General features: G+C 49.1%; 1 protein-coding gene across 2 annotated transcripts in view; it reads right to left on the bottom strand.

The window, feature by feature from the left end:
* Positions 1 to 874: 874 nt before the first annotated feature.
* PTK2B (protein tyrosine kinase 2 beta) overlaps positions 875 to 17,327 on the bottom strand; it is a 123,888-nt gene continuing 107,435 nt past the window's right edge. Inside the window, exons 21-31 of one of the 2 annotated variants that reach the window (XM_037813076.1) lie at positions 16,640 to 16,844; positions 13,833 to 13,941; positions 12,867 to 12,932; positions 11,459 to 11,584; positions 6,950 to 7,096; positions 6,693 to 6,728; positions 6,321 to 6,345; positions 4,739 to 4,785; positions 3,952 to 4,089; positions 3,595 to 3,675; positions 875 to 1,979 (exon numbers count right to left, since the gene is read on the bottom strand). In XM_037813076.1, the coding sequence (XP_037669004.1) occupies positions 1,764 to 1,979; positions 3,595 to 3,675; positions 3,952 to 4,089; positions 4,739 to 4,785; positions 6,321 to 6,345; positions 6,693 to 6,728; positions 6,950 to 7,096; positions 11,459 to 11,584; positions 12,867 to 12,932; positions 13,833 to 13,941; positions 16,640 to 16,844 (1,196 nt within the window). In that variant the 3' untranslated portion in view covers positions 875 to 1,763. The remainder of the gene's footprint in view (positions 1,980 to 3,594; positions 3,676 to 3,951; positions 4,090 to 4,738; positions 4,786 to 6,320; positions 6,346 to 6,692; positions 6,729 to 6,949; positions 7,097 to 11,458; positions 11,585 to 12,866; positions 12,933 to 13,832; positions 13,942 to 16,639; positions 16,845 to 17,327) is intronic. The other variant, XM_037813077.1, reaches the window with a different exon arrangement.

Below are 17,327 nucleotides of genomic sequence, written 5' to 3'. Positions count from 1 at the left end.
CTGGACCTTAAGCAGCTCGATGCCGGTGGCACTGGGACCTCAGGCCTCACGACAGTGTCTGGATCCCAGGGCACCTTCCCTGAGGTCAGGGTGCAATCCCCAGCAGGAGGCCAGGGCAATCGAGCTTTCAGTTTTCTCTGGACCTTTGGGGTCCCCTCACTCCAACCTCCTCCATGCCATTCACCTCTCCTTGGAAGGCAGGTGGATGCCTGTCAGCCCCAGGGAAAAACTTCCTGTAACTAGACACCCCGGCCAGACCTCCCGACTCCCAGGCCCTTCCCCTCAGTGGCTCCTGGTTGCTGTCTCCCCCTTACTCTGAGGTCGCAGCCCCCTGGGCTCTCCTCCCTTTCATTCTCCTGGAAGTCACTGGACTGTCCCTGGCCTAGGCTCGTAGAGTTTCTCTCCTGGAACAGTGTTCCCTGCTGGTACTGTTCATGTTTTCCCAGCCATCCTGCATGCATGTAAAGAGATGAAATAAAACCTCATCTGCTCATTCAACTGTGTGACATCTTTCTCCCCAAACACACCCTCAGCATCCTCAGCTATCACGCAGTCCCCTCCAAGGCCTGGCTGTTTGGGGACCAGCTGGGAGAGTGCTTTTGGTTTCCCCATGTGGCCAAGGAGGGACCTGGAAAATCGCCTGTTCCAGGTGCCCCAACCCCCATCCTGGGCAAAGGGGCTCTACTAAAACAGGCCCTGACCCCCGCCCAAGCAGCACCATACACCCACCCCCCCCTTGCCTGAGGCCCAGCACCCCTCCTCGGCCTGCGCCCAAACTGGGCTCAATCAGTTTCCTCCGGGGCTTCAGTTCAGTGTCAACGTTCTGCACCAAGGAATGGATCAAACCAACAAACAAAATCAAACAAACCACAAAGCAAATGGTACAATTTTATTTCAACCACAAGTCAAATAGAAAGAAGGCAAAAGACTATTCTACACAGACATGAGAGACAGGAAAGGGGTGGATGAGAAAAGGGGCAGAAAAAAGGAGAAAGCATAAGAAAAGAGGGAAGAAGACAGAAGGGGGAAGGAGGAGAATCTAAAGGAAGGAAGAGAAAAGAGGGAGAGAGGAAGCGAGGTGGACTGTGGCCCAAAGCTCTGTTCCACCCCCTCTCTCCCCAGTCTTCCCAGTGCTGGGTGTGTTGACAACACAGCGTCCTGTGCCCAGACTCCCAATCAGCTTGTTTCTGGACTATCTCCCAGGTCCCCCCTGAGGAGGGTGCACAGCTGTCAGTCCAGACCAAACACACATTAAATAAATTCCAATATACACTGTACAAGAAAGTCAGGTCCAGCCCTCATCCCACCAACCACCTTCTCCCCACCGCCCATCATAAAAAAGCCCTTCCCCAGCCCCCCTGTGCACCAGGGGACCTCCGAGGGCCTGAGTGGAAGGAGAAGGTCGCTTGGTTCCCATATCTGCCTGCCATGTCCATGCATAAAGCCCTCTCAGCTGCTAGGGCCCCCACATCCAGGCCAGGCGGGGCGAGGAGGGCGAGGCCAGGAGGCAGAGCTCCCTCTGAGCCCTCCTCGCCATCCCTGGTGTCCACAGCCCAGGGTTCCCTGTGCCCAGCTGCAGCCTCAGCAGCCCTGTCTGGGGTAGGGGTGGGGAGAGGGGGGTCGTGCAAAGGCCTTCCCCTAGGCCTTCCCCCTGAGAAAACCCACATGACCGAGAGCAAGGCAGGGGACCAGGGGGGTGCAGGGAGGAACACGACACCGGCGGGGGGGGGGGGGCGACGACGTGGGCAGGGCCGCCTCCTCAGTCACTCGGCAGGTGGGTGGGCCAGATTGGCCAGAACCTTGGCCTGGTCCACAGCGTCGAGCAGGTTCTTGGCGTCCACGGCCAGGGTGTGTGAGGCCGTGAGCATCTGCCGCTTGCACTCCTCACTCAGGGAGGTCACGGCGTTCTGCTGGGCCAGCCGCATCTTGTTGATGAGCTCTGCCAGGTCCTTGTTCAGCAGTTTCTGGGTCCCCTCGATCTGCGGGAGAGGCAAGGAGACTGAGTGGGCTGCAGAGCCTAGTGCTGGAGCATGGGGAAGCCACACGGGTGCCTTTGGGGCTTGGGCTGAATCCAAGGACCCATGCAGGCTGGAGCCCCCCAACATGGACCTCTGTGATCACTGACATTGTGCACAGGCCCACCCTGATCCAGTTGGCCGCCCCCCTCCCTTCATCACAACACCCCCTCACGCTGGCCAATGCTGGAACCAATGGTCAGGAGTCAAGTACATCTTTAGCTGCCTGCTGTCGACTGGGTTTCCTGTGTTGACTGCTGTATCCCCAGGGCCTAGCACACTTGTGAGCACACAGGCAGTGCTCAAGAGATATTTATTGAATGAAATGAAATGAATGAATGAGTGATCTTCTTGAGGGTGAGGTGCTCTAGAGGCCAGGAAATGGGCCCCAACACCACTGCCTTGTTCTGTCTTGAACAGCCCCAGACAGTGGGGGCTGTGGGGGGCTGGGATGCCATGGACCTGTCCCTGTCACTGACTGCCAGGCAGCTGGAGGGTCAAAGCCCAGCCTGTGTGTGTGTGTGTGTGTGTGTGTGTGTGTGTGTGTGTGTGAAGGGCTCCATTGGTCGGCATTGGCACTCAGGGTTTTCAGATGCTTTAACATTAAAAGATGGATAACCAGCACATTTACAGGGTACTAGATGAGGTTCCTATTACTGTTGCAACAAATTGCCACAAACTTAGTGGCTTAAAAAGCAACACAGATTTATCATCTTATGGTTCTGGAGGTCAGAAGTCTGGGACTGAAACCAGGGTGACAGCAGGGCTGTGTTTCCTCTGGAAGCTTGGGGGGAGAACCTTTCCCTGCCTCCTCCAGCGTCTAGAGGTTGCCCACGTTCCTTTGGGCAATGGCATCGCCGCAGCCTCTGCTTCTGTCCCCACATCTCCTTCCCTGGCTCTGACCCTCCCGCCTCCCTCTTATAAGGGCCCTTGGAATGACATTCCGCCAACCTGGAGAATCCAGGATCACCTTCCCCTCTCGAGGCCTCTCACTTGATCACATCTGCAAAGCCCTTTTTGCCAGGTAAGGTGTCAGAGTCCCAGGTCCCAGGGATGAGGACATGGGCATTTTTTTGGGGGGGGTTGCTTATTCTGCCCACCACAGGAACTGTCTCCAGGTAGACTTTAGGGATGTCTCATTTGGGCTTCTGATGATAGTTTTGTTTGTTTCTCATTTAAATAAAGAAAAGTAGATTTATTGATTGGTTATAGAAACCTGAAAAGTTATTTATTTCAATGACAACTTTAACTTAGAAGGGAGGGTGGTGATTAGATAAAGGATGAAAAGAGGGGGAAAAAGGAAGGGGCATCTCCTTTGCATATCCTGATTCTATAAGAATTCACTATAGTTTTCTGAGACCTGAACTAGGAACGTCACCCTGGGAAGCTGGCCAGGTCTGGGGTGCCTCTCAGCCCCCTTGGGGTGCCTGCTTACACGTGCTGTGCAGAGCCACCTGCTGGGGGGTCGGCAGGCAGAAAAGAGGTTGCTCAGGACGCCCTTGGAAACAGGGCTCGGGACACGTGGCGGTGGAGGGGCGCAGTGAAAGCTTCTGGCACCATCTGGGCCGAGGGCACTAACCTCCGTCCGTGAGGATGACGGCAAGGAGGGCAGGAGATCGTCCACGCTCCCGATGAGCTTCCGCAGGGTGAGCCCCACGTTCTGGGGAGAGAGGGGTCAAGGTGGCCATCACCTCCTACTTTTTTGGTAAAACCTTATTTCCTTTGGCAAGAACCCTGCTGGGACGGTACCTGCCTTCAGAAGCCACCCGGGACTAGACTCCCCTTGACCACCCTGCTCTAATGGGGGTCCTTCCTGGGAAAGGCACTAGTGGGGTAGCAGACAAGGGAGCTCAGCCACCTCTGCTTCCTTCCAGGAATGGGCCGGGCAGCCTCCCCCCACCCTGTCCCCTCCCTGGCTTGGGGCCCTGGCTCTCACCTTCACCACGACCACGTAGCCCTCGGGGGGCAGCTGACAGAGCTCGTTCTTGAGCTCCAGCACAGCCCGCACCAGCTCCATGACGCTGAGGTACACCAGGTCGTCAGTCCTGTCCAGGTTAGCTGTGGGCTGGATGGACTGAGAGGGAGGCACGAGGCGGTCAGGGGGCGAGGCGCGAGTCTTTCCTGGGCAGGCACTACAGGCGCCAACTCGGCTGCTAACTCAATTCCAAAAGATTCTTCTCCACAGTAATAGTGCCCTGTCCTGGGAGTGCATAGTGAGTCTGCGGAGCCTTAAAAAATACCAGTGGTCCAGCCTCACACCAGATCAAACGAATCACCATGAGGCCTCGGGCCCAGGCAGTTTTTAAAGTTCTTCAGGTGATTTTAATGGGCAGCCGAGGTTCAGAGTCCCTGCTCAGAGAGAGGAAAATCAGCACCTGCCCTAGGCTACTGGCAGGACAATGTGGGTGCTGGAGCCAATGGGGCAGGCTCAAGAGAGAAAGAGGGTCCACACCTCCTGCCTCTAGGGCGGGACCAGTGGGCTTTCCTCCAGGTCAGGGAAGAGGTTGGGAGGCAGGAATCCTCCTTGATTTCTCGTGAATTAGCTGTGTGACCTCAGGCAAGGTACCTTCCCTCTCTGGGCCTCACCTCAGTTCTCTCTTCTCAATAATGAGGATACTGCACTAGATATCTCTGAGGTCCTTTTCAGTTTTAGCAGTCCATGGTCTTCAGTCTCATGGAGCCCTGCTCTGATTATTACCAGAGTCTGCAAAGCCAACACGTACCTGTGCAGCCAGCCGCGGGGGCTTCTGCGGGGGCCCCGTGAACTCCGCTGCAACAGGAAAGGAAGGTGAGTGGGGCAGGACTTGTCTCCTAGGCCTCTCCCTTTGCAACTCCAGATAACCAAGGGAACCCCAGCTCCTCTACCACCCCAAGACCCCAGGGAAATTAAATCTGAATTTTAGGAAGATGGCAGGGAAAATAACTGTGCAACCCAAATGGAAGTCCCAGCAAAACCCCTTTTGATCTTTCTGGTTCTCCTATAGGCAGGGACAAGCACTACTGTTTATTTCATAAAAAGAAAAAGGCAAAGTCACAGTGGAGAGGGTAAGGCTAGCTGCTAATCCAGCTCCCCGGCTACTTGTGCTTCCTCGCCTCACACAGGCTGGGCTCCAAGGTACAGTCTACACGCTGGCCTTGAAAATCCCTGAGGAAGAAACTTCACTCTGAATGGCAGGAGGTTTCTGCAGTTCCTCTGCCCTGGTGCAAGGGCAGCTAATGTGGTATATTAGAGAGGATTCTCTGATGGTTTGTTCAGAGTCAAGAAAGTGAAACAGCTGCAGAATCATGCTGTTCATTCTCCACTCTGATAAACAAATACATCCACAAATCCTGTGGAAGTGGAGGAGGAAAGAGGAGCAGGACAGAGGAAAATGCCACAGGCTGAAGATGAGAGGACCTGGCCCTACTCTCATCTCTGCCATGGAGAGCTGGTAGCTAGAACAGCTCATTTAAGCTCCCTGAGCCTTAATTTTTACCTGTGAGATAAGAGGGTTCGCTCAGAGGGACTCTGGAGCCAGACTGCCTGGGCTCAAACTTGAACTCTGCTGATTATCAGCTATGTCGCTTTGGACATGTTACTTAACTTCCTGTACCTCAATTTTGTCCTTTGTAAAATGGGCATAATAATAAGTTTTACCTATCTCATAGGGTTGCTATGAGGATTAAATGAGTTAATATTGTAAATCACTGAGGCCAGTGCCTGACTTACGGCAAATGCTCTGTGATTGTTGTTTTGTGGCTGTCATTGTCATCTACCATTGTCACTGTCATCATATAATTCGGGTCCTTCCAGCCCCACCCCTCTAGGATCCAGCTTCTGGCTGGCTCCTCCCTCCTTGCCTTCAGCAGAAGTTTCTGGAGAGACCCTGTGGGCTCAGCTACCCCCATCCCACTCTCTCTCTTCCACCCCTTGGGTCTAGAGAAGATGAGTGTGAACTTGGAGAGGCAGGGTAGAGCTACTTTATCATTTGTTAACTGCTTTGTGCAAAAGGAGCCTCCAGCAGAGTGAGCGGGAGATAGGAAGGAAGAGAATCATCAACTCCCCAAAATAAATTCAAGAAAGAGATAAACTAAGAAGGGAACAGAAGGGTGCTGGGCAGGGAGAGAGCAGTGGAATAGACAGAACAGAGGGATTGATGTCAACTCAAAAACTGTCCCTCTCATTGCATTCTGAATTGAAACAAGGCAGAGTTTCTGAAAACTGCAAACAGACTGCTGCTTTTTGCAATGGACAATGAGCAAGGAGGAGTGGAATGACACAAGATGCTAAGTGGAAATACCAAAAGGAAGGGTGCGAACACTTACTGTAGCCGGCCTCCTTCTCTGGGGTCTGGAAGGAAGGAAGGAAAGATAGCATGTGACTAAGGCCCACCTCCCTTTAGCCACCACCCCCCCCGCCCTCCAATTGTGCATTTAGAGAGCAGCTCTGGGGAGCTCTGCACATGTGGCTGCAGACTGAACAACCTTACAAGGTGGAGGCACCTGTGGCAGACAAAGACAGTGCTAAGGCTCACGTGAGGGCTCAGGAAACAAGCCACTTGGAGATCAGAGTAAAGGGAAAAGACATGCTCCCAAGATAACAAAACAGCAAAGGAAGAGAAGGACAGGCCCAGGGGGCTGGAGCTGGGGTCACATTGCTTGGGGTTTCCAAGGAAGAGACCTCTCCTGGTGACTTACCAATGGGGACTTATCATTCATGTACACCATGGGGTCCTGCAAAAGAGAAAACCAAAGCAAAGGACTCAGGGTTCTAGAACTAAAAATACTGACAATGCATGGAGAACATTCATTCCAGTCAGATTGGGGGGTGAAGCAGAACACAAATTAATAAGATGGCATAGAAATCCTTCCTGCGTGAGCACTCGAATCAAAACGTGTTCGGCAGAGCTGCGGAGAATGGTGTCCATTCCCACCCGTGGCCCAGAGCTGCTCACCAAGGATTTCTCCTCCTGCCTCAGCCACTGGTAATCTTCCGCCATCTGCTTCTGCTGCCTGTCCAGGATCTGTCGCATCTTGATCCTCTCAGCCTCCCAGAGCTGCTGGGCCTCTTCTCGGCTGCTGGGTCGGATGAAGTCCTCCTCCTGCGAGGGGGACCCAGTGAGACCAGGCCCAGGCTCAGAGGAGGAACAATTCTCAAAGAGCTTCATGCAAACACGAGCCATGGCCTTGCAAACTACTCTCTTCTTGTAAGTTCGTTATGTTGTTTTCTCAGCTGGTATTTGCAACAGTTACTGTCACTTTAGAGATTTAGAAATGCAAAGCCAGCCTTCTGGAAACCCTCTGGCACTTCTCTCCATCCAAGTGCCATGGCAGCCGTTCTGGAAGCCTCGGGGAGCAATAGTGCTGCCTGAGCCCTGTGGTGTGTGGACACCAAGTGTCCATGGTGAGCAGAGCCCGAGAGGGGGGCAACAGCAGGCACCCATCTGACCATGCCTTTCTACTAAAATGTACCCTTTATTAAGATTGGATTACTTAACCAAAGGTTCTAAGAAATGCATAAGTTGAGATGAAATGAAAAACAAAATTTAAAGAAATACAGATTTCTAGACACGTGGTAAATGCTTCTTCTCACCAGCTTTATTAATCTAACACTGGTTTTAGTTCATCTTGAGGGCTTTGGACCTATTCATAATTTTACATGCTATTTCTTAAACAGAAGGAGTTGCATGTTTTCCTTTTCCTTTCTTTTGCTCAATCTTCCCCAGGGTTCATTTGTATAATTATATAATTATCTGCTCAGCCTCTCCAGAGCTTATGTCTTTTATTTTATTTTATTTTATTTTTAGAGAGAAAGAGAAAGAAAAAATAACTGTTTTGCTTGTTTCTGCTGCACATGATCACCCTGGTTTCCTGGACTCATGAGGAAGAGTATTATTGACATCCTATTGATTGCATAAAGCCTAGAGGTTGCCTTCTCCAGAGACAGGACCCTTTTATGACATCACAGGCTCCTCAGTTTCCTTTCTTTGAAGTGTCCAGTTTACATATAAGTCACTTGCATAAAATGCTACAAATCACTCTCTATCCATTTTATTGAGCCATAATCTCTGCTAAGCCTTTCCCCATCAAACCCTCCAGAATATACTTGAACATAACAACACAGTTTAAACATAGTTACACAAGGATTTTTTTCCATTGCTCGTTGAGCTTCAATGACTGATCTCCATCTGTAACAGGGCTCCTCCCTAAAAGCGTGGTTTCTTGCCGAAATACTCTTTTTTCTTAACTTATTCAACAATATTTATTAAGCAACTACTATGTGTCAGGCACGAGGCTGGGTGCAGGAGGCTGGTGATGGGAACAATGTCCTGTTCACACCGAGCCAAGTAAACCATAGCTGGACTAAGGGTTTGTCAACCTCAGCACAATTGACATAAGGGGCTGGATGATTCTTTGCTGTGGGGAGCTGTCCTGGGCACCGTAAGATGCTCAGCAGCCTCTAGATGCCAGCAGCACCCTCCCACCCCTCTCCAGTTGTAACAAAAATGCTGGCAGACATTGCCAAACATCCCCCGAGGGAAAAATGACCTAGATCTCATTTCAAGAAAACAAATTTCAGAATGTAAGAGTATTTGATAATCCTGGAGTTGGTAAGAACAAAATAAAATTTATTTCACTGGGACTGATGCTACCAAACAAGGGAATTTTAGGCTATAAATATCCCCCGATTAAATGTCAGCACCTGCAAACACAATGGTATGGCTGCCCCGGGCTATTGACGTACTGACAAATGGGAATTATATTCACAGCTGAATATAGAGCTAGGTATCTCCAGGTGTAAGAAAAATGTATGAAGTGAGGAAGCCTAGAGTAAATACCAATAGGGTGCCTGACTAGTCAGGAGCCCACTATGTAGTTCTGTAAGTTTACGTTACAGAACGTAACATAGTTCTGCAAGTTCTGTAAGTTAGTTCTGTCAGTTACTTTAAATTCTGTAAGTAAAGTTCTGTACATTCTCCAATCTTCTAAAAGAAGATTCCCACCACTAAAATGCCTAGTATGCCCCAGGCTGGGCACCATCTCACCAGATATTTTAGCATATATTGGAAGATTTGTTCCCATATCTTCCAATTGCATAATAAAACTCAATGAAAACATGAGCTTTTTCTTATTGAACCACTTTAGGGCTTACTTTACAGAAATGCACCTCAGGTAGGATTCTCATTAGGCAATTGACACTCACCTTACTGGTCCTTGTTAAAGGGACCAGCTGCTTGTGGTGTTTTCAAATGACTCACAAGCTGTGATATCTTTGTCATTTGACTACAATGTATCTTGTCAGCCTTATTTCCACCAACACATGGCTCCCCCCCCCTTGCCCTCTGTTTTCCCATCACTAAATCTTGGCTTATATTGATGCCTCTGCCTCTTCCATCTTGCCCATCCCAATTTCTTCCTGTCCAAATTTTCTCCATCCTTCAAGGTCCAATTGAAAAATGAAGCATTCTCCTCTATGAATCCCCACTGCATTTTAGCAGTATCTCTATGTGTCACTCACAGATTTCTGGCTTGTATTAAATGTGTACGTGACTCGTTCCTTCTGGCAGACTGTAAGCTCCTTGAAGGCAGAAACACCTTTGTTCTCCTTTCAGCACCTAGGACAGCACCTGGCACCCGTCCATGCATACTGTACCAGTTATCGAATTACTATTATTCTTAGTTTCCTTGTGCTGCCATCCTGACTTTGGTATGGCATCCCCCAGACTCCCAGGATGAATCAGGTTTCAGCGTCAGTCAAGAGAAAACTTGTTTTTGTGAGAAAATCTTCTGATTTGTATGGTAAATTCTTTCAAATGCTTTGCCAAAGGCCTATCATACTTTTTCAGCATTCTACCTGGAAGAGCCTTTCTCAGTGTTTCTGATATATGTCATAAAAATGGAGTTTATATTTTTAACACTTTTTTTTTGTTTATGTAAATACATACTCAATATGTTCTTTCAGGCAGACTCTCCTTATGGCAAGTAGTTCTAAAGCCTTGATACAAAAGGTCTTTTTTTCGCCCTGCTGCACAGTTTATCTTTATGAAACTGAATAAAGTCCCCTTGGTGAAGTGGGGCTTAGACAAAGGCAATGACGCCTCTCAAATGTGCAGAACAGCTTCATTTTGAAAAATATCCCTTTAAATAAAACTCACTAAAACTTAATATATTATGACTTTGAAAAATATCCCTTTAAATAAAACTCACTAAAACTTAATATATTATGACTTTGAAAAATATCCCTTTAAATAAACTCACTAAAACTTAATATATTATGACTAAAGGGTCAAGGGTAGCAGGGTGTGAGAACTGAACACTGACTAAATTATAGCACATTGTTAAAAATGCAGTTTCATTATCATTGAGTGTATGCCAAGATATAAATTGGTTAAATTAATGTAAAAGAGAAAAATGACGTAGATCAGGGAAATTTCCTTTTTTACATTAGGTCTTGATGCCTAGAATTTCAAATTATCTACCTCATTTCAGAATTTTACTAAATTAAGAATAATTGGGCAGAAGTATATCAACATACTTGCCTACATTTTCCAAATCTGTTTATAACAAACAAGCAATATTTCTAAAATTTTCCTACGTTGATGTAACCTGGGCCTGAAATATCATGTATGCAGAGTTAGAACTAAAATAATAAGTCTGTTTGGTCACATAGCAAGACCTGATTTAGTAAAATGTATCAAGCCAAAAATGTTCATGGCAAGTGATTACAAGGGGCCATTTGTATTGCAGAGGAAAATATGTGGTGGAGAGTGGGCGTCTGGCTACCAGCAAAGGTGGATTTTTGTTTTTATAAGAGCTGATAATCAGAAGCTAGTTCATGGAGCAGGTAGGACCTCACTGGCACCTGACAACAAAGAGGTGACCGGGGAGGGTTTCCTCTCCCCCTGGGGCGGCTTAGCCCCTGCTCTAGCCAGGTAATGCGCCTGCATCCACACCAGCCCTACGCTCCTTCCCATACAGAAACAACTTTTACAAAAGCAGCGGGAGCAGTAGCCACATGGAAGGCCTTCCTTCGACAGAGGAGAGATTGAGCAACTAAGCAATTAGGCAGAAAGGGGCGGAGCAGAGCAGAACCTCCAGGGTCTGTCATCAAGCTTGGCTGCCCCTGCCCGCGAGCCTCCACACTCCCATGTACTCCCAGGGCTCAGCCAAGGGGGGGGGGGTATTTTACATCAGTCACCACAGTACCAGGGTGGGGACCAGGGAGGTTGGGGTCCAGCTGGTGCCCCTGGGAGCAGAGTCGGGCTTGCCCCCACCCTCTGATGTATTTGCAAAGGGAAGGGAATCACAGAGCCCCTCAAGGGGCTTGACCGGCGCACGGAAACATGGAAGCATGGAAGGCACCTCCTGAGCCTGAGGACCTGGGGCTCCTGGCGTCCCAGGCCACCTCCCCTCCAGCAGCCTCCTCAGCCCGGGCTGAGACCCAGCATGCAAGGCCCTCTTACCCGCATGCTGTGGCGCTTGAAGACATTGTGCCGGTGGAGAGGTGGTGTGTGCAGCGAGTTTACGGGAGATGGATACTCCATAGGGCTGGTGAGCGTGGGTGAGCTGGCACACAGACCCTCGGGGACCTATTCAGGAGAAGCAAAGGAGCACAAGGCACAGGGACAAGGCAAGAAGGTGGACAATTAGCTGCTACAAACACAAGCACAAAGAAATGCTACACAAGCACCATGGTCTTAGAGAAGGGCTTCCTCTCCAGGAGCTAATAAAGAGACTGGTTTGGGTACTTCTTTGGCCTTGTCCCATAAATAAGGTGGGAAACATACACAGCTCTCAGCTAGGAGGCAGCTCATTGCCGTCTCACTCATCTCACATTCCTCCTCCCCGATGTTCTGCATATAACGGGGCTCTGTACAGGTCACTGACTGCCTACTGGGGACATGTGTCCTCCTTTAGAACAGAATCATAGCTGTATTAAAAATCATCAGATAGGATTAACCCACATACATAATACATATATATATATATTTCAATCACTGTTTTAAGCTACAAAAGGGTATGTTTCTTTTTAAGGTCATCACTTCTATCTTCTGAATCAAAGTGTTTTTCTTCACATAAAGTATATTCATCAGATTTTTTGGTCAGGCTTGTTTTGGCAGTAGGGTACTTTTTTGAGGAGAAATATATGGCCATGGGAAGTCACCTCTCTTCAGGGAGTACCAATTAACCAACCCTGTTTCTGTTGGTTGAGATGCTCCATTTTTGAGCAGCACCTCTGAGCTGAGGAATGTAAGAGAAGGACAGACAGGGGCCTGGCTCCCTGTTATCCAGATACAAGAGAGAGAGACAGGACAGAGAGATTCTGAGTCAGGGACACAGAGCCTTAAGAAGAGGAAGTGGTTGGAAATGGTGGAGAGAGGAAGACAGCTCAGATGGAACCCCTGTTCTCTCTTCACGAACCACACAGGTTCTGAGCCAGAGCCTCCGCAGGGACCCCAGGGAGAGATTCCATTCTCTGGAGAATATTAACTGTCCCCAGCTCCCTGGGGTTCCATCTCAGAAAGCTCCACTCAGGGCAGGAGGCCAAGGAGGCATTGGGCATAGAGTTAAGCTGTGGGCAGGCACATAAAGCAGCAGACATGGCGGACATTTTCTGAGGAGCTGATGGACCAGGCTTCAGAAAGTCTGTGTAGCCAAGGAGAGCCTGGTAGAATTCCATTTTTTATTCTTCTGATCTCAGGTACTCTGAGTTCAAATTCTGTTCTGAGTATAAAAGAATTGCCAAGCCAGGCCATCTGCATGACCCAGGCAGGTGATGGCTGCTCCTCAAAGGCATTAGAATGGGATTTCAGGAATGACCCGGATGAAGAACAGACCGGAACTTTCCCATCCCTCTGCTGATATACTCACCTGGAATTGCAACTTGGGAGCCAGAAGGTTGGTTTGTGGAGGGGGTCTGTACTTGGGCCGGCTGGGCTGAAGAGAGAAGACATGTGTCAGTGCTCTGTGCGATGCCTTCTCTCCTGAGTGAGCATAAGCCATCAAGGGGAATGTCAAGTTGGAGACAGGTCAGAGTTGTTCAGAATGAAGGAGAGATGAAGGACAGGGTTATTATTAAAATCATTTTGTAGTCACTTACTGAGCACCAGTTACACGCTGAACTGAGAAGATACAAAGAGGTCGGCCCCTTTGCCCTCCTGGGGCTAACGGTCTACTGGAGGGGTGAATGACCTCTGTGTGTAAATTCCCAACCTACACATGTGAACACCTGCCAAACACACTATTAAAAGTACAGACATTCAGAGGCAGGAGGTCACTGAGGACTCAAGACACTCGTGGAAGCTTCGTGGAGGAGGTGAAATTGAGCTGGGCCCTAAGGGAAGGGTCAGAGCATGCCAAGCAAGGGGGACAGTGAGAACAAAGCTCTTGGGCCACCTGGGCATTGTCTCTGAAAACCCAACCACCTAACAGCATGGCAGCAAAACACTGGCTCCTGAGCCCAAGGGTGCCACGGAAGGCATGGGAACAGGGACTGGACCTCAGGGGTGCAAGGACACTTCCGATTCACATGTCCTCAGGAGGTTCTAATTTGTTCCTATAAAACTCCAAGAAGAACAGTGCCCCAGCCTCTCAAGGGATGCTTTTCTTGGATGATTCCCTGACCCAGCTGCCCCACAGGTTTCTGCTGTCTCAGTTTCCACCCCAATTGCCAAGACAATGGTGTGACAGTTGGGTTGAGAAGCTGAGAGGGGGGTTGTAGGGAAGCATCTTGCCTGTGCAATGAGGAGGAGATTACACAGTTAGGCTGGGGATGGGTCAGAAAGGGACTTGACTCTGCTGTGGTTTCAGGACCGATGAGGCCAGAGCTTGGCTTACCTTGGGTGGGGGTTCCTGGTAGGCTGTGGGCTCCAAGATCTTGGGGGGTCGGTAACGAATGTTCCTCTCCTGCTCTAAAGCAATGTCCTTCTCCATCTGATAAATGTCACTGCCAAGAGGTCAGGTCAGACAAGGAGAAACAAGGACAAAGTAAGATGCTCCTCAGGGAATCCTCTCTGCACTCCACTGAAGCCCAGAAAGTCCTGCACAAAGACCTCTGGATTCCATTTTCATCTCCTCTGCTAAGTGGCCTTAGGAGACCCCTCTGAGTCAGGCTGGGATGTGCCCCGAAGGCCAGCCCCACGCTGATGTTGGGAGGATCACAGGAATGAGCCCAAGGTGGGAGAAAGTCCTTGGAGAGCCATTCCCAGCCTGACAAGGCAGGGGAAGCTTGTATCCAGCCCTGTCTCCCCACACTTTCTTGCCCTCCTCTACCTGTTATGGAGCCATTGCCCTATGTATATTTCTGATGTCCTCAGGCAACTTCATGACCAAGGACCATGTTCTATGTCTCCTAGTTTCCATTAAACCATATTACAAATATTACCTTAGAGTTTAAGGTAGCCCAGACTCATTCCATCAATGAATTCCTGGCATATGCTAAAGGGAAAGGGCTGAGGGTTTGCTCCCAGTGCATGCTAACTGGGAGCCTTTTGTTTTTATTACCCAGTCCAGTGGTTCTCAGTCTGTGAATTACAGACCTCGGAGGAATCCATTTATTGAAGAGGACCCTTGAATCCATATAGTTATATGTGTACCAAGAATTGTCTGTAGACCAAGTATTATGCACAACTGAATATTTAATATTTGGTATTGTTTCTTCAAATGTATATGCATGAAAATGTGTGTAACAAAAAAGAAAATTCATTATAAAGTTTACTACATTTTGTCAATCAATGGATACTAAAAGTATAATTATTGTTACATGGAAGAATTCTCAAAATTTGACATAAGGAGGGTCCCCAAAAGATTGGGAAACTCTGATCAAATCCTTAACTCTAAAGGAGGGAATTTCAGGTGGAGGCATTCAGCTGAGGGAGGTTCCTGGGGTCACCTGAGTCTTTAAGTTTCTTTTAAATCACACCAGAAAAGCCTTCTCCTAACTCCTTCCATGCTGGGGGCCAACATGGTCACACCTCACAGCCCAGAAATGGACACAATGTCATACATAGCTCCAGATGGTTTTCAAGGCCCCAGAATGATTTAAATTCCCCACTTTCATCACCCTAGAGCTTTCGCACTTCAAATGAGATCTTTAAAATACTTTACTTCTGGAACCCTTTCAGTTCTTGAATCTCCCTTATGATGGCCAGCAAATGAGTCTAGAATTAATTAGCGGTATTGATGAAGGAACAAACAGTTGGAGGATTTGCAGATTGTCCTGGAGCCTCTGACTGTACAATGAATACAGTGTCACCCCCCTTCCCTGCCCCCAGTCTGGCCTTGTAGCATCTCTCTCATAGGCCCCTGGGCCTCCTACAAGGCAGTTTCCAGGGGCTATTTTCTTGCCCTCCCCCAAAAAATGCCAACAGGGATTACAGCATTTAAAGTCACAATGTTTAAAATTAATTAAACACTAGATTCCCTAAAACAGAGGCTGACAAATTATGGCATATGGGCCAAAATGAGCCCTCCACCTGTTTTTGTATGGTCTCCAAAATAAGAATGTTGTTACATTCTTTAATGGTTGAAAAAAAAATGTTTGTGACACACAAAAACTACATGAAATTCAAATTTCAGTTGTCCATAAATAAAGTTGCATTGGAACACAGCTGCGCCCATTTGTTTATGTATGGTCTGTGGCTGCTTTCACACTACAGAGGCCGGGTTGAGGAGGTGGTGACAGAGACCACATGGACTGCATACTTACTATCTGGCCCTTTACAGAAAAGGTTTGCCAATCCCTGCTCTAACGGGAGCCAAAGTAAGTCAGATCACCCGATGGAGAGCTGACAGCAGGCAAGCCACAAAGAACACTGGGGAGCCCTGAGCCCCTAAAATAGGCTCTGACGACACCCTTCACCAGAGATCTCATGGCACTCAAGGAATAATGATTCTTGGACACCTAAGAAGGCTCAGACCCTCATCCCACGCCCCTGTTCAGAAAGGAGATGACACTTGGGTCACTGTCTTGATAACAGATCAAAAGTTTCTCCTTTCCCTGCTAACTGGAAGGAAAGTTCAAAGGCAGAGAGGAGAGGCAGGAGATCACTGCCACGAATGCAGGTGGCATCTGTTGGCCCAGCATTGTAAGGCAAGCCCCAGACCTCTGCAAAAAGCAATTGCTTCAGTGACAGGGTGGTTCAGTCTGGACTCAAACTTAAAAAATATTTACTGGGCACATACTATGAGTGAGGCATTCTGCTCTGTGCTGAGCAGCTGAGATGAGCAAGGCTTAGCCAGGCTCACCTTTTCTCTGAATTCATATTTGACAGTGAACTTGGCTTCAACCTGTTGTTGATATATGTTGATACATGCCTCTGTCTGTGATACAAGTCTGGGCTTCTGTTGGACGGAGAGGCTAATTCCATTTGGGCACATGACTCAGTGTTGGTCAGAAGGAAAGTCTGGGTTCAAATCCCAGTCCCATTCCTCACCGCCTTGGGCAAGCCACAACCTCCGAACCTTAACTCTCTGATCCATAAGGCAGGAACAAGAACACGAGACCCTGACAACACCTTGTCTAGGGAAGTCCTCTATGAGCCTCCGAGTGCTGCCTGATGAGTTGCCTTGCTTTCTGGGGTGGCTGAGCAGGCATCGCCACTTTGCAGGCCCTCTGCCTGCTGTCCCCTCCCATCCACACGCACCTGAGGCTGCAGACGAGCTCAGTGAAGCGGGGCCGGTCACTGGGGTCGTAGTCCCAGCAGCGGGTCATGAGGGTGTAGAGGACAGGTGGGCAGAGGTCAGGTTTGGGCAGCCGGTCCCCTTTCTCCAGCACTCCAATGACATCCTTGTTTTCCAGCCAGAAGAAGGGCTGCTTCCCAAAGCTCAAGATCTCCCACATGCACACGGCTGAGGGGCAGGAGGAGAGGGCTCATGACCTGCACTGGGGAGGACTCCCACCTGGAGAAGCAAGACTGTCCTCCCCAAGAATCGCCAGGGCGATCAAGTCTCAGTCTCTGCCAGGAGGAGCTCCCCACGCACAGGGAGGCCTTGCTGGGCTGCTTCTTTTCTTGCCTCCCCCTCTAGCATCTCTGGGGTCTTGCTCACCATGGTGGTCCACTTGAGGGACCAATGACCTACATCTGGAAGTAAGCTAGGACCTCCCTCCTGAGACCCCTTTGATGTGGAGCTATTAGAGTTCTGTGGGATCAGGAGGTGGCAGTCAAAGGCATGTTGCTGGGACCACATGAGGGAGGCTGGAGGTAGAGAAGCCTCTATCAGAAAGCTGAAGTTCTAAACCGAGCTCCAACACTTCCCTATGTGATTGTGGGCAAGCCCCTAACTCATCTCAGCCTTGGTTTCCTTATCTGTAAAATGGGAATAATATATATA

Source organism: Choloepus didactylus, chromosome 20 (genome assembly GCF_015220235.1).
Source record: "Choloepus didactylus isolate mChoDid1 chromosome 20, mChoDid1.pri, whole genome shotgun sequence".
Lineage (NCBI taxonomy): Eukaryota > Metazoa > Chordata > Mammalia > Pilosa > Megalonychidae > Choloepus > Choloepus didactylus.
Note: the sequence above shows the minus strand (reverse complement) of the source record. Positions and strands in the feature narration are given on the sequence as shown.